At 43.1% G+C, this 17,715-nt stretch overlaps 1 protein-coding gene across 1 annotated transcript in view; it reads left to right on the forward strand.

Annotated features, from left to right (window-relative positions):
- The window catches only part of LOC140728836 (WD repeat-containing protein 70), a 180,087-nt gene that overhangs the window by 113,447 nt on the left and 48,925 nt on the right, over positions 1-17,715 (forward strand). Inside the window, exon 13 of the mRNA XM_073047832.1 lies at positions 11,516-11,654. Within this exon, the coding sequence (XP_072903933.1) occupies positions 11,516-11,654 (139 nt within the window). The remainder of the gene's footprint in view (positions 1-11,515; positions 11,655-17,715) is intronic.

Raw genomic sequence — 17,715 nt, forward strand, 5'->3', positions numbered from 1 at the left:
TATGTGGCCTATCTGAGGCATCAACAGAGTTCTACCAAGAGGTATTTCTCACAGGTCAGTGGTGGTTGTTTTAAAAGAGAGCTTCAAGGGCATTTGTCCATTGTACGTAGCCTATCAGTGGCGTCAACAGAGCTTTACGAACTAAATAAAAGTACAGAAGGGATAAGCGGAGTGGCCATTGTCGGCAATAGGCCAGTGGCAAGAGGAGAAGTGACAGGATTTGGGTCAAAAGAGGCTTCGGTTCAGAACAGGTGTCAACTCTGTGTAAAGCATCTGTTGAGGTTTCCTTTTTGTTTTTTCTTCCTCTCTTTACCATTTTAATGGCCGTGGTGTGCTCTTCGTGCTGGATGTTGGAGAATTGGGAGATCCAGAGTCTCCTGGGGAACTACATCTGCGTGGTACATCTGGCTGGTTAAAGCCTGTATTAGGGATTTCGAGCAGCAACTGGAGGACTCTCAGCTTATATGGGAGAGTGAGGATATAATTGATCAAAGTTACAGGGAAGTAGTTACCCCGAAGTTACAGGGGGTGAGTAGCTGGTTGACTGTCAGGAGAAATGGAAATAGGCGGTTAGAGCAGAGCACTCCTGTGGCCAGGTTTTGTTTACTGTGGACTGTCGATTTAAGCGCGTGAGCGAGGCGGAAGTTTAGAAACATAGAAAATAGTTGCAGGAGTAGGCCATTCGACCATTCAAGCCTGCACCGCCATTCAGTATGATCATGGCTGATCATCCAACTCAGAACCCTGTACCTGCTTTCTCTCCATACCCCCTGATCCCTTTAGCCACAAGGGCCATATCTAACTCCCTCTTAAATATAGCCAATGAACCGGCCTCAACTGTTTCCTGTGGCAGAGAATTCCACAGATTCATCACTCTCTGTGTGAAGAAGTTTTTTTTTTGTTTCTTTTTTAAAAAATTTTTTTTTATTAGTTTTTCAAAACATTTTACAAAATTAAAAACCCCAAATCCCAATGAGGAGCATTAATACAGAGCAAGGTTAAGCATACAATAACAATATGCTACACAGGAAGAGAATTTAACAAAAAAGCACCTAAATTAAAGACAAGTGAGCTTAGTGTCCTCCCCAAACCCCACAACACAAGAAAAAAACCCAACAATTCCAGACCAACCACCACACAATATAGAGAGTATAAGTCCGGACAGTCAAACTCCCAGACTGTAAATACACTTAGCAACAGAGGATAATAATGCCTACTACCAGAAAAAAAAGGGAGCTGAAAGCAAGGGACTGAAAAGAAAAAAAAAACCCTAGTCAAGAGGAAGGTTACGAAAGTACTCGATAAAAGGCCCCCAGACCTTATGGAACTTTAGATCCGAATTGAGAACTGAATAATGAATTTTTTCGAGGTCCAAGCAGGCCATAATGTCGTTAAGCCATTGCGCATGAGTGGGCGGGGCAACATCTCTCCATCTAAGGAGGATCAAGCGTCTCGCCAGGAGAGAGGCAAAGGATAGTATTCGGCATTTGGTCGGACCTAGACATAAATCTGTCTCGCCCCAAAAACTGAACAGAGCAATTAAGGGGTTAGGTTCTAGGTGCTGATTCAGAATACCCGATAGTGTAGTGAAGACATCTTTCCAGAATTTCTCCAAGCTAGGACAGAGCCAGTACATATGGATGAGAGAGGCCACGCCCCTCTTGCATTTATCACAGAGCGGACTAATGCCAGGGTAGAATCGAGATAGTTTAGATTTAGACATATGGGCTCTATGAACAATCTTAAACTGTAAGAGACAGTGGCGAGCACAAAGAGAGGTTGAGTTAACCGATTTGAGAACTGAGTCCCAGCTCTCCTCGGATAAGGAGATATTTAAATCCTGCTCCCAGGCCATTTTAATTTTATCCACAGGGGCCCGTCGTAAGGCTGCTAGTTTATCTTGGATAATTGAAATTAAACCTTTACCTAGTGGATTAATGGAGAGAAATAGGTCCATAGCATTTTTCGCAGGCATTTCAGGAAAGTTAGGAATTAAAGGAGCAGTAAAGTGTCGGATTTGGAGATATCTGAAAAAGTGAGCGTTAGGCAGGTTGAACTTAACAGAGAGCTGTTGAAAAGAAGCGAAGCGGATATCAATGAAGAGATCTTCAAAATGTCTAATGCCCTTCCTGTACCAAACATGGAATGCTGAATCGAACGTGGTAAGTAAAAAAAGGTGATTATGTGCGACAGGGCTAGAAATGGAAAACCCCTGGAAACCATAGCATTTCCTGAACTGAGCCCATATACGCAAAGTGTGTCTAACCAGAGGATTAGCTATTGATCTGGGCAGACTGCTAGGGAGTGCAGAGCCAAGAAGTGCAGATATAGATAATTCTTTAGTGGAGCTCAACTCCATTGCCACCCAGTTAGGGCACTCAGGTTGACCGTGGAAGAAAGACCAGAAAGCAGCACAACGTATATTAGCTGCCCAGTAATATAAGTGAAAGTTAGGTAAAGCCATGCCACCCTCTTTTTTAGATTTTTGGAGGTGGATTTTATTAATTCTAGAGCGCTTATTCTGCCACAGATATGACAAAATAATAAGAGTCTAAGGAATCAAAAAAAGATTTAGGAATAAAAATTGGGATAGATTGAAATAAGTATAAGAATTTGGGGAGAACATACATTTTGACAACATTGATACGACCTACCAAGGACATAGATAGAGGTGACCATTGTACCAGACTCTGTTTTGTAGCATATGAAAGATTGACAAAGTTTTCACGAAAGAGATCTTTAAACTTCCTTGTGACTGTAATTCCAAGATAAGTAAATTGATTATGGACTACTTTAAAAGGGAGATCTCGAAATAGTAGTTCTTGTGCTTCTTTATTAATTGGGAAAAGTTCACTCTTATGTAAGTTGAGTTTATAGCCAGAGATCTGGCTAAACTGGTCAAGAAGTGAAAACATTAGAGGTAAGGATGTAGACGGATATGAGAGAAAGAGTAGTAAGTCATCAGCATAGAGAGAGACTTTATGTTCAACACCCCCTCTCCAAATCCTGGTCAGTTCAGGACATTTTCGAAATGCTATCGCCAGAGGTTCTATAGCCAAATCAAAGAGAAAGGGACTTAAGGGGCATCCCTGACGGGTGCCACGTTTCAGATTGAATACTTGGGATTTCTGAAAGTTAGTTAGAACAGAAGCAGTAGGACACAGGTACAGCAATTGGATCCAAGAGATGAAACTTTGGCCGAGGTCAAATTTTTCTAAGACTGCAAAAAGGTAGTTCCACTCTATACGATCAAATGCTTTCTCCGCATCAAGGGAGATAACACATTCAGGAGTCCCAGTTGGAACTGAGTATAAAATATTAAATAGACGCCGAATGTTAAAAAAAGGGAGACGGTTTTTAATAAAGCCTGTTTGGTCATCAGAGATAATGGAGGGAATAACGGTTTCTAATCTATGAGCCAACACTTTAGCTAAGATCTTTACATCAACATTGAGCAGAGAGATCGGCCTGTACGAGGAACACTCTGTTGGGTCTTTGCCCTTTTTTAAAAGAAGAATAATAGATGCCTCATTGAAAGAGGGTGGCAATTTGCCGTAGTTAAACGAATCAGATAATACTGAAAGTAACTGAGGAGAAAGAAGTGAGGAGAATGATTTATAAAATTCCACAGGGAACCCATCAGGTCCAGGAGATTTCCCTGAGGACAGTGCAGAAATTGCAAAAGATATTTCTTCTAGTGATATAGGCGCATTAAGTTTGGCTTTGAAATCAGATGAAAGTGAGGGGATATTCAGATTCTGTAAAAATTGATCCACGGAGATATTGTCATTCAGGGATTCAGAGGAATAAAGCCGAGAATAAAAAATTTTAAATGCGTCATTAATTTCTAAATGATCCGATGTATAGTCTCCGTTCTCCTTCCGGATCTTTGTAATATGTTGTTTGGCTTTAGAACGCCTCAGCTGATTGGCTAGGAATTTACCAGACTTATCCCCATGAATGTAAAAGCGGCTCTTGCTTTCGAGAAGTTGGCGTTCGACAGGTTGAGTGGACAGAAGGTTAAATTTAGTTTGGAGTTCAACGCGCTTCTTGTATAATTCAGGGTTCTTAGTTTGTGCATATAATTGATCCACATCTTTAATCTGGTTAATGAGGTCTGCTCGATCTGCACGGGATCTTCTATTGAGATTTGCTGTGTAAGAGATTATTTGACCCCTCAAATATGCTTTCATGGCATCCCAGACAATCTGGGATGGCACTTCAGGTGATGTATTAGTGTTAAAATAGAAGTTTATCTGGTCTTTAATAAATTTTACGAAATCATCATCCGATAATAAAGTTGAATCGAACCGCCAGTGTTTGTTCCTCTGAGGGAGACCAGGAAAGTTCAGAGAGAGGGTAATTGGGGCATGGTCAGAAATCAGTATACTCTGATAGTCACAAGTGTGGGCAAATGGGATAAGTTGGTTATCGAGTAAGAAATAGTCAATTCTAGTGAAGGTATGGTGAACATGTGAGAAAAAGGAATAATCTCTCTCCGTAGGATGGAGGAAACGCCATATATCAGAGATACCAAAATTAGAGAGAAACGATTGAATAGCTAAGGCAGATTTGGTAGGTGATCTGGTAACAGAGGACGATCGATCCAGATTAGGATCTAACCAACAGTTGAAGTCACCACCCAGTATAAGAGAGTATGAGTTTAAGTCTGGTAGTGAGGAAAAAAAACGTTCAAAAAAGTTAACATCATCAAAGTTGGGGGCATACAGGTTTGCTAGTGCAACTTTAGTGTTATATAGTTTACCAGAAACAATAATAAAACGGCCATTTGTGTCCGATATTTTATTATGGAGTTCAAAAGGAATATTTGAGTTAATAAGAATGGAGACTCCCCTAGCTTTAGCGGCAAAGGATGAATGAAAATGCTGACCCGCCCACTTGGACAGAAGCCGGGAGTTATCGAAACAACGAATATGAGTTTCTTGGAGGAAAGCAATGTCAGCTTTGAGTTGTTTAATATGTGAGAATACCTTCCTCCTTTTAACAGGGTGGTTCAGTCCCTTTACATTCCAGCTCACAAATTTAAGTGCACTAGCCATTATCAATTACTAATGCATAAAAGGCAGCAGGCATATAAAAAATCAAGCAGTACAATAGCATTCTGGGAGCAGAGATGTAAACATAGATTCGTAAGGTCAAAATATAAACATGTCCTAAACAATAAAGAAATGTTGGAACTGGAAAATTCACCCCACCCACACAACCCAAAACTAGACGGCTACCAAAACAAGTAGCTAGCTCTACCAGAAAAATTAACCCAAATACAACTTCCAGATCTGTGTCATTGACAGCAGTTCCGTGTAAATGCTATAACAAACAGTAACTAGTTTATGCACTAGAAAACATAACTACAGATTAGAACACCTTCTGCTGAGATATACAACTTAATACAGAGCGAATCGGAAGAAAACCAAAACTAACCTACCGGCGAAATATTATAGAAGAATAAAGTAAACGAAAGGGAAAAAAAAGGTAAGAAGGAAAAAGAAAAAAAAGAGGAAGGGGAAAATTATAAATTCAAGACGAGTATTTATCAACCGTTTACCGAGAAGGGAGAAAAAAACATTCAGAGAATGGAAAAAAAAGGGGATGAAGAAAAGAAAAAGATAAAATAAATAAGTATTTAAAACAGAGGAAAAATAAATCAGCAGTTGAACTGTGAACCGACAAACAGGGAGGCCTTCACTAAAGACTTCAAACCTCCAAAACAAGTTAGATTTAGTTGTAGAACTCTGTAGGTAAAGTTATACAGAGGTAAAAATAGATTACACACACTCCAAATCCCGGGATAGATTGTCAACAGCCTTTAGAGTTTCAGTGAATAATGTCTGAGTGATTCAAGTGAATTCCGAGTCCAGAGAAAGTAATTTTACTACGAGGAGTACTTATCCACCATTTTAGGAGGTCCGATCAGATTCCGAAGATGACTGGATAGCCGGAAGACTTGCCACAAACGCTTCAGCTTCCCTCGCTGATTTGAACCACTTGAATTCCCCGGTATTAAACTTGATTCTTAGGTCAGCAAGATTACGAAAGGAAGGTTTGAAACCATGATCAAAAAGCACTTTCATTACGCCTTTATACTCAGCGCGCATCTTTAAGGTCTGGGGTGCAAAATCTTCCACAAAGCGAATGGTTGTATCCTGGAAAGAAAAAGAGCCTCTGCGACGTGCCTCCACAATCAGACTGTGTTTTACCTGGTATTGATGGAAACACAAGATTACTGGTCACGGACGGGTGCCCAGAATTCCGGGGGGGACGTTAACTCTGTGTGCCCGTTCCAGCTCGGGCGGGTTTGGAAGCAGATCCTTCCCGAATATCTCACAGAGAAACTCGGCGAAAAACTTCACGGTTGACCCCTTCTCAGTTGCCTCTGGTAATCCCAGAATTCTGATGTTGCAGCGTCTGCTGCGATTTTCGAGATCCACCATTTTGGAAAGAAGTTTATTAGATTTTTCATCTAAGCTGGAACAGAGAGTCTCCAAGTATCGAACCCGACTTTCTAAAGCTTCAGAAGTCGAATCGATGCGAGTTAAGTGTTCAGCATGTTTGTCCACTTTATCGTTGATCCGATCCAGTTTCTCTTCTAACTGTTTGAAAGCGGTTTTAATTTGCTTTAAGATTTCGTCTCGGAGATTTTCAAGCGCCTCCATCGTCACGTCCGACGAGGTCGTAGTTTCTTTTCTCCCGGATTTAGAACTCTTGCTAGACATTGTAGGTTAGATATATTCACAGGCAAGTAAGAGATACCGAAATAATTCCTAACTAAGCTTTATAAAATGGAGACATTTAGTGCAAAGGTAGCGACAGTAACGGAACAAAAGTTTGGAGCAGCTAAGCGATCGCCATCTTACCGGAAGTCTGTGTGAAGAAGTTTTTCCTCATCTCGGTCCTAAAATGCTTCCCCTTTATCCTTCAACTGTGACCCCTCGTTCTGGACTTCCCCAACATCGGAAACAATCTTCCTGCATCTAGCCTGTCCAATCCCTTTAGAATTTTATATGTTTGAATAAGATCCCCCCTCAATCTTCTAAATTCCAGTGAGTATAAGCCTAGTCGATCCAGTCTTTCTTCATATGAAAGTCCTGCCATCCCAGGAATCAATCTGGTGAACCTTCTGTGTACTCCCTCTATGGCAAGAATGTCTTTCCTCAGATTAGGGGACTAAAACTGCACACAATATTCTAGGTGCGGTCTCACCAAGGCCTTGTACAACTGCAGTAGAACTTCCCTGCTCCTGTACTCAAATCCTTTTGCTATGAATGCCAACATACTATTTGCCTTTTTCACCGCCTGCTGTACCTGCATGGCCACCTTCAATGACTGGTGTACAATCACAGTGGAAGATGTCTGTAGTATGCCAGACATTCAATAGTGTCAGTTCGTGCAGTGACTTAGAAGGTGCTCTGGAAGCTTAATGGTATGAGGGTGAATAACTCTCCTGGACCTTATGGAATAACCATATAACAATTACAACACGGAAACAGGCCATCTCAGCCCTTCTAGTCCATGCCGAGCGCTTACTCTTACCTAGTCCCACCTACCTTCACTCAGCCCAGAACCCTCCATTCCTTTCCTGTCCATATACCTATACAATTTATTTTTTCATTTTTAGAATCTTTTATTTGCAGGTTGAGTTGGTGCTGAGGAAGGCAAATGCCATGTTAGCATTCATTTCAAGAGGTCTCGAATACAAAAGCAAGGATGTGATGCTGAGGCTGCATAAGGCACTGGTGAGGCCTCACCTTGAGTATTGTGAATACTCTTAGAAAGATGTGCTGGCATTGGAGAGAGTCCAGAGGAGGTTCACAATGATGATTCTAGCAATGAAAGGGTTATCTGAGGAACATTTGATGGCTCTGGGTCTGTATTGATAGAAACATAGAAAACCAACAGCACAATACAGGCCCTTCGGCCCACAATGCTGTGCCAAACATATACTTACTTAGAAATTACTTAAGGTTACCCATAGCCCTCTATTTTTCCAAGCTCCATGTAGCTACACAGGAGTCTCTTAAAACTCCCTATCGTATCCGCCTCCAGCACCATCGCTGGCAGCCCATTCCACGCACTCAACACTCTCTGCGGAAAAAAACTTACCCCTGACAGCTCCTCTGTACCTATTTCCAAGCACCTTAAAACTGTGCCCTCTCAGGTTAGCCATTCCAGCCCTCGGAAAAAACCTCTGGATAGCCACATGATCAATGCCTTTCGTCATCTTATATACCTCTATCAGGTCACCTCTCATTGGAGGTTTCCTCTCCAAGGAAAAAAGGCCAAGTTCACTCAACTTATTCTCATGAGGCATGCTCCCTTATCTGGGCAATATCCTTGTAAATCTCCTCTGCACCCTTTCTATAGTTTCCATTTCCTTCCTGTACTGAGGTGACCAGAACTGAGCATAGTACTGCAAGTGGGGTCTGACCAGGATCCTATATAGCTATAACATTACCTCTTGGCTCTTAAACTCAATCCCACGATTGATGAAGGCCAATGCACTGTATCCCTTCTTAACCACAGAGTCAACCTGTGCTGCTGCTTTGAGTGTCCTACGGACTCGGACCCCAAGATCCCTCTGATCCTCCACACTACCAAGAGTCTTACCGTTAATACTATATTCTGCCATCATATTTGACCTACCACAATGTACCACCTCACACTTATCTGGGTTGAACTCCATCTGCCACTTCTCAGCCCAGTTTTACATCCGATCAATGTCCCGCTGTAACCTCTGACAGCCCTCCACACTATCCACAACACCCCCAACCTTTGTGTCATCAGTAGATTTACTAACCCATCCCTCCACTTCGTCATCCAGGTCATCAATAAAAATCATGAAGAGAAGGGGTCCCAGAACAGATCCCTGAGGCATACCACTGGTCACCAACCTCCATGCAGAATATGACCCATCTACAGCCACTCTTTGCCTTCTGTGGGCAAGCCAGTTCTGGATCGACAAAGCAATGTCCCCTTGGATTCCATGTCTCCTTACTTTCTCAATAAGCCTTGTCAAATGCCTTGCTGAAATCCATATATGCTACATCTACTGCTCTACCTTCATCAATGTGTTTAGTCACATCCTCAAAAAAATTCTATCAGTCTCATAAGACACGACCTGCCTTTGACAAAGCCATGTTGACTATTGGTAATCATATTGTGCCTCTCTAAATGTTCATAAATTCGGCCTCTCAGGATCTTCTCTATCAACTTACCAACCACTGAAGTAAGACTCACTGGTCTATAATTTCCTGGGCTATCTCTACTCCTTTTCTTGAATAATGGAACATTATTTGCAACCCTCTAATCCTCTGGAACTGTTCCCGTCCCCATTGATGATGCAAAAATCATCGCCAGAGGCTCAGCAATCTCTTCCCTCACCTTCCACAGTAGCCTGGGGTACATCTCGTCTGGTTCCAGTGACTTATCCAACTTGATGCTTTCCAAAAGCTCCAGCACATCCTCGTTCTTAATATCTACCTGCTCAAGCTTTTCAATCCACTGTGTCATCCCTACAAACACCAAGGTCCTTTTCCTGAAGCAAAGTACTCATTAAGTACCTCTGCTATCTCCTCCAGTTCCATACGCACTTTTCCACCGTCACTCTTGATTGGTCCTATTCTCTCACGTCTTATCCTCTTGCTCTTCACATACTTGTAGAAAGCCTTGGGGTTTTCCTTGATCCTGTCCGCCAATGCCTTCTTATGGCCCCTTCTGGCTGTCCTAATTTCTTTCTTAAGCTCTTTCCTGCTAGCTTTATAATCTTATAGATCTCTGGCATTACCTAGTTTTTTGAATCTTTTAAAAGCACTTCTTTTTTTCTTGACTATATTTACAACAGCCTTTGTATACCACAGTTCCTGTACCCTACCAGCCTTTCCCTGTCTCATTGAAACGTACCTATGCAGAACCCCATGCAAATATCCCCTGAACATTTGCCACATCTCTTCCGTACATTTCCCTGAGAACATCTTTTCCCAATTTATGCTTCCAAGTTCTTGCCTGATAGCCTCATATTTCCCCTTACTCCAATTAACTGCTTTCCTAACTTGTCTGTTCCTGTCCCTGTCCAATGCTATGGTAAAGGAGATAGAATTGATGTTGAGCCTCACTATAACAGAACAGGGTTTCACAGACCAATAGGCTGAAGTGGAGTTAAAGTGACAGGCAGCGGGAAGCTCAGGGTTGCCCTGCAGACTGAATGCAGGTGTTCCGCAAGGTGATTATTATCTGAATGGTGGCCAAGTAGGAAAAGGGGAGGTGCAACGAGACCTGGGTGTCATTGTACACCAGTCATTGAAAGTGGGCATGCAGGTACAGCAGGCGGTGAAAAAGGCAAATGGTATGTTGGCATTCATAGTAAAAGGATTCGAGTACAGGAGCAAGGAGGTTCTACTGCAGTTGTACAAGGCCTTGGTGAGACCACACCTGGAGTATTGTGTGCAGTTTTGGTCCCCTAATCTGAGGAAAGACATTCTTGCCATAGAGGGAGTACAAAGAAGGTTCACCAGATTGATTCCTGGGATGGCAGGACTTTCATATGAAGAAAGACTGGATCAACTGGGCTTATACTCGCTGGAATTTAGAAGCTTGAGGGGGGATCTTATTGAAACGTATAAAATTCTAAAGGGATTGGACGGGCTAGATGCAGGAAGATTGTTTCCGATTTTTGGGGAAGTCCAGAACGAGGGGTCACAGTTTAAAAATAAAGGGGAAGCCTTTTAGGACCGAGATGAGGAGAAACTTCTTCACACAGAGAGTGGTGAATCTGTGGAATTCTCTGCCACAGGAAACAGTTGAGGCCAGTTCATTGGCTATATTTAAGAGGGAGTTAGATATGGCCTTTGTGGCTAAAGGGATCAGGGGGTATGGAGAGAAGGCAGGTACAGGGTTCTGAGTTGGATGATCAGCCATGATCATACTGAATGGCAGAGCAGGCTCTAAGGGCCAAATGGCCTACTCCTGCACCTATTTTCTATGTTTCTATGCGATCCCACAGTCAAAAAAGAAGTGATAGGGAAGGTGCTTTGAATGGTTGGTGATTCAGGCACTGGATGGCTGAAGTCCAAATGAAATCTGATTATCTAAAGATCAGGTGCCATGTCACAAGTCCAGAAAGCTACAAATGGCCATTACCTGTGCAGCATGATTGAGGTATCTGCTGTCCAAATATAGTCAGCAGAGCCAGGGATGTCAAGTGGAAATACCCAGTATTACAGGACATACATTTATGGACGGACAATTTTTCAACCATGTATTTCTTTAACACGAGTACCCTTCACTCCATTCCATGGTTCCTGGCTAGAGTGACTTTGTCAGTCCAAGGCCCCAACGAGATGTCTTTTGTCCTGTTGCTGGCAACAGTATCTTCTTTCAACAATGCCTCCTTTGCTCAGGTCTTCACAAAACTCCACTAAAGCCTTAACTGCAGTCTGGGCACGTTCATTATTTTCTCCCTTATGATTGCTACAGTGGAAATAATATGAATCTTTTGCAGGACAGATTGCTGCTTCAGCCCTGATGATAAGCTGCTGGTAACGGGGACATCTGTGCGGAAGGGACAGGGAAGCGGTAAACTACTGTTTTTCGATCGAGAAACCTTTCACAAGGTTTATGAGATTGAGGTCACTGACGCAGTGAGTTGATCCTTTCTTTATCATTCTTTTTGTTAGTTAAATAAAAAAGTACACACACGCACACAGACACCCACACACACACACACATATATATAAATATAAAAACAAGGAGAATTATCACATATCTATATCAATAACAGTTCGAATAAAAGGAAAAATAAATATTATCAAGATCAAACAAAGTATTAATCTAATAGTTTATAATAAAGAGAAAGGTAATTGATTCTCTTCTTATCCATAAAAAGGAAAAAAAAATAAAGAAACTTTTATAATTGACATATACAGAAAAAAAAACCAAAACACAACAACAAAAAGAAAAAAGAACTGGGCAGCTGAAACTGAGAGTAAGAGCCAAAACAACAAGGAAAAACTTTCTGATCAAATCCAAAACTTCAAAAAGGTAACTGGAAGGGCCATAAGTCAGAGCATATGAAAATATTGAATAAAAGGTCACCAAGTTTCCTTAAATTTAGAGGATGTATCAAATGTCTGTCTTCTTATTTTCTCTAAACTTAAACAGGATATAATGGAGGTAAGCCAATGAATAACAGTAGGTGGATTAGAATCCTTCCATTTAAGCAAAATGGCTCTCCTAGCCAGTAAAGCTGTAAAAGCTATCAACCATTGAGCGGAAGCAGGAACATCTCCTGCTTCTGAAGGAATGATCCACAAAATTGCCGTAAGTAAATTCGGTTGTAGATCCAAATTCAGAACCTTTGACAAAGTTTTGAAGACTTCTTTCCAAAAATTATCTCACTTAATACAAGACCAGAACATATGAGTTAAAGTAACCACCTCAATATGACGTCTATCACCAATAGGATTAATATTAGAAAAATTACTGGCTAATTTGTCCTTTGACATATGCGCCCGATGCACTACCTTGAACTGTATCAAGGAGTGACGGGCACAAATAGAAGTAGTATTTACCAAATGAAAACTTTTATCCCATTGATTATCTGAAAGTGACTTTGGAAACTCCAATTCCCACGCAGTTTTAATTTTATCATTAGATAACATACGCGAGTTCAATAACCATTTATAAATTATAGCTATTAGTCCTTTTTGAAATGGTTTGACCTGAAAAAGAGTATCAATAATATTGGGCGAATAAGCCAAAGGAAAATCTGGCAGTAAATTACGTAGAAAATTCCTAATTTGTAAATATCTAAAGAAGTGTACATTAGATAGGTCATATTTATCCACTAATTGAGTGAAAGACATTAGACAATTACCCAAGAACAAATCTAAAAAGTTACACACACAAAATGCTGGTGGAATGCAGCAGGCCAGGCAGCATGTATAGGGAGAAGCGCTGTCGACGTTTCGGGCTGAGACCCTTCGTCAGGACTAACTGAAAGGGAAGATAGTAAGAGACTTGAAAGTAGGAGGCGGAGGGGAAAATGCAAAATGATAGGAGAAGACCGGAGGGGGTGGGGTGAAGCTGAGAGCCAGAAAGGTGATTGACAAAAGGGATACAGAGCTAGAGAAGGGAAAGGATCATGGGATGGGAGGCCTAGGGAGAAAGAAAGGGGGGGGGAGCACCAGAGGGAGATGGAGAACAGGCAGAGTGATGGGCAGAGAGAGAAAGAAAAAAAAGGAGGGGAAAAAAATTAAATATATCAGGGATGGGGTTAGAAGGGGAGGAGGGGCATTAACAGAAGTTAGAGAAGTCAATGTTCATGCCATCATTTTGGAGGTTACCCAGCCGGTATATAAGATGTTGTACCTCCAACCTGAGTGTGGCTTCATCTTGACAGTAGAGGAGGCCATGGATAGACATATCAGAATGGGAATGGGACGTGGAATTAAAATGTGTGGCCACTGGGAGATCCTGCTTTCTCTGGCGGACAGAGCGTAGGTGTTCAGCAAAATGGTTTCCCAGTCTGCGTTGGGTCTCACCATTATATAAAAGGCCACACTGGGAGCACCGGACGCAGTATACCACACCAACCGACTCACAGGTGAAGTGTTGCCTACCTGGAAGGACTGTCTGGGGCCCTGAATGGTGGTGAGGGAGGAAGTGTAAGGGCAGGTGTAGCACTTGTTCCGCTTGCAAGGATAAGTGCCAGGAGGGAGATCGGTGGAAAGGGATGGGGGGCGGATGAATGGACAGAGGAGTCGCGTAGGGAGCGATCCCTGCGGAAAGCAGAAAGAGGAGGTGAGGGAAAGATGTGCTTGGTAGTGGGATCCCGTTGGAGGTGGCGGAAGTTACAGAGAATTATACGTTGGATCCGGAGGCTGGTGGGGTGGTGGGTGAGGACAAGGGGGACCATAACCCGAGTGGGGTGGTGAGCGGATGGGGTGAGGGCAGATGTGTGGGAAATGGAAAAGATGCGTTTGAGAGCAGAGTTGATGGTGGAAGAAGGGAAGCCCCTTTGTTTAAAAAAGGAAGATATCTCCTTCGTCCTGGAATGAAAAGCCTTATCCTGAGAGCAGATGCGGCGGAGATGGAGGAATTGTGAGAAGGGGATAGCATTTTTGCAAGAGACAGTTATGCCTGCCTTTTTGTTGGCTTTGTGGAACAATCCATGTTCCAAACCTATACGGGTAGCCGTCCCCTTCTTTTCCTTTGCTACATTGACGACTGCATTGGTTCTACCTCCTGCACGCATGCTGAGCTCATTGACTTAATTAACTTTGCCTCCAACTTTCACCCTGCCCTCAAATTTACCTGGTCTATTTCTGACACCTCCCTCCCCTTTCTTGATCTTTCTGTCTCCATCTCTGGAGACGGCCTATCTACTGATATCTACTATAAGCCTACAGACTCTCATAGCTACCTGGACTATTCCTCTTCCCACCCTGTCTCTTGCAAAAATAATATCCCCTTCTCATAATTCCTCCGTCTCCGCTGCTTCTGCTCTCAGGATGAGGCTTTTCATTCCAGGACGAAGTCATGCTGCATTTGAAGTTTCACCCTTTCCTTGTATAAGTCTTCAGTAGGTAATACTGAATAAACTTTATCTATTTCTTTAATCCTGTTAGTAATCACTGAAAGCTCCACTTTAGTTTTCTTTCTTAAACCTGCTGTATATGAAATTATATGTTCCCGAAGAAAAGATTTCATCGTATCCCAAATAACCAACTTTGACATACCCTCAGTTGTATTTAATTCAAAAAATAAAGAGATTTGCTCTTTTATAAAACTTAAAAAAGTTGAATCATGGAGCAGTGCAGCATTGAATCTCCACTGAGCTGTCTTCCATGAGTTATCAGAAAGCTTCAGTGTGAGTTTCATAGACGCGTGATCCGACAGCACAATAACGTCATGCGCACAATCAGCAACAAAGGATACCACTCGCGTATCTAACCAAAAATAATCAATTCTTGAATATTTATGATGTACATGTGAAAAAAAGGAAAAATCTTTATCTTTAGGATGTAGAAATCTCCATATGTTTAACACACAGTATTCAAGTAAAAACAAATTAATGCAGGACGCAGCCTTATTAGGAAGGCACGTATTGGTTGGAGCAAGAAGGTAGCGGGAGAGCACCTAAGGATTTCCAGCGGGAAGACATTTTGAGTTCTCCGGTGAAGAGAGAGGCCAGAATGCACAGGCGCGTGACGTCAGCCAGTTGAGCGTGAGCAGTTTAAAAAGAAGGCAGCCATATCCAGCGGGCAGCAGAGTGAAAGGGCTTTGGCTCCACGGGCTTTGGCGATAACAGGATGAGGTGAGGCAGTTGTTGATTGTAAAAGGAGGTAGTATGTGTGTGAGGCCAGTTTTCTGTGGTCGGTGTCAGATGTGGGAGGTCCTGGAGTCTCCTGGCGTCCCGGATGGCCGCATCTGACCTAGTACATCGACGTGCAACTCCTAAGGGACCGTGTTAGGGAACTGGAGCTGTAGCGCGTTGACCTTCGTCTGGTCAGGGAGAGTGAGGAGGTGATAGAGAGGAGTTACAGACAGGTAGTCACTCCAGGGCCACGGGGGACAGAGAAATGGGTCACAGTCAGGAGAGGTAAGGGGAAGAATCAGGTACTAGAGACTACCCCTGTGGCTGTATCCCTTGACAATAAGTACTCCTGTTTGAGTACTGTTGGGGGGGCAGCCTGCCTGGGGGAAGCAACAGTGGCTGTGCCTCTGGCACAGAGTCTGGCCCTGTGGCTCAGAAGGGTAGGGAAAGGAAGAGGAAGGCAGTAGTGATAGGGGACTCTATAGTCAGGGGTTCAGACAGGCGATTCTGTGGACGCAGGAAAGAAACTCGGATTGTAGTTTGCCTCCCAGGTACCAGGGTCTGGGATGTTTCTGACATAGGTAGGAAAAGGGAAGAGGTCCTGAAAGAAGACTACAGGGAGTTAGGAAGGAAGTTGAAAAGCAGGACCTCAAAGGTAGTAATCTCGGGATTACTGCTTGTGCCACGTGACAGTGAGAATAGGAATAGAATGAGGTGGAGGATAAATGCGTGGCTGAGGGATTGGAGCAGGGGGCAGGGATTCAGATTTCTGGATCATTGGGACTTCTTTTGGGGCGGGTGTGACCTGTACAAAAAAGACGGGTTGCACTTGAATCCCGGGGGACCAATATCCTGGTGGGCAGGTTTGATAGAGCTGTTGGGGAGAGTTTAAACAAGTTTAGCAGTGGGGTGGGAATCAGAATGTGAGTGCAGGGATTAAGCTAGAAGGACAAGGGCATGATGCTAAGAGTTCTGAGTTGATGAGGAAGGACAGGCAGGGGACAGAACATAATTGTAGCCAGTTAAAGGGGTTGAAATGTGTATATTTCAATGCTAGGAGTATTAGGAACAAGGAGGATGAACTTAGGGCATGGATTAGTACATGGAACTACGATGTTGTGGCCGTTACTGAAACTTGGTTGGAGGAAGGGCAGGATTGGATGATGCAGGTCCCCGGGTTCGGGTGTTTTAAAAGGAACAGGATGGGAGGTAGAAAAAGTGGGGGGGAGTGGCATTGCTGGTCAAGGAGAGTATCACGGCTATAGAAAGGGAGGACGCTGCAGAAGGAGTGTCCATGGAGTCGGTCTGGGTGGAAGTCAGAAATAGGAAGGGATCAATCACTGTGCTGGGAGTAGTCTATAGGCCCCCAAATAGCCCTCGGGACACCGAGGAGCGGATAAGCAGGCAGATTTTAGAATGGTGCAGGAAATACAGGGTAGTAGTTATGGGTGATTTCAACTTCCTTCATATTGACTGGCACCTCCTGAGTGCAAGGGGGATAGATGGGGCTGAATTTGTCAGGTGTGTTGAAGAAGGATTCCTGACACAGTATGTGGACCGGCCGACGAGAGGAGAGGCTATCCTGGATCTAGTTCTGGGTAATTCAGGTGACAGACCTCTTGGTGGGGGAGCATTTTGGTGAGAGTGACCACAACTCCCTTAGCTTCAGCAATAGCTATGGAAAAGGATAAAATCAGATGAAATGGTAAAGTGCTGAACTGGGGAAGGGCTAACTTTGAAGGGATGAGGCAGGAACTAGTGAGAGTAAATTAGAAACAGATGTTCAAAAGGGAACACACAGAAGTAATGTGGGAGAAGTTTAGGGACCACTTGAGCTGGGTTCAGGATAGGTTTGTCCCACTGATGCAAGGAAAATATGGTAGGAAAAGGGAGCCGTGGTTGACGAAACATGTGAGGCAACTCGTCAAGAGGAAAAAGGAAGCATATGTTAGATATAAGAAGCAGGAAGTAGGAGGCATTTATGAGAAATATAGGGTAGCCAGGAAGGAGCTAAAGAAAGGACTTAGGAGAGCTAGAAGGGGGCATGAGAAGGCCTTGGCATGTAGGATTAAGGAGAACCCCAAGGCGTTCTATGCGTATGTGAAGAATAGGAGGATGACGAGAACAAAAGTGGGACTGCTGAAGGATAAAGAGGGCAACATGTGCCTGGAGGTGGAGGAGGTTGGGAAGGTCCTAGATGAATACTTTGCTTCAGTATTCACAAGTGAAAAGGATCTTGGCTGCAGGGGAAGTGCTGGAGGACTGGAGAATGGCAAATGTAGTTCCCTTGTTTAAAAAAGGTAACTATAGACCAGTGAGGTTGGGGAGGTCCTAAATGAATACTTTGCTTCAGTATTCACAAGTGAAAAGGATCTTGATCAGGA

This window comes from Hemitrygon akajei, chromosome 6 (assembly GCF_048418815.1).
Source record: "Hemitrygon akajei chromosome 6, sHemAka1.3, whole genome shotgun sequence".
NCBI classification, from domain to species: Eukaryota; Metazoa; Chordata; class Chondrichthyes; order Myliobatiformes; family Dasyatidae; genus Hemitrygon; species Hemitrygon akajei.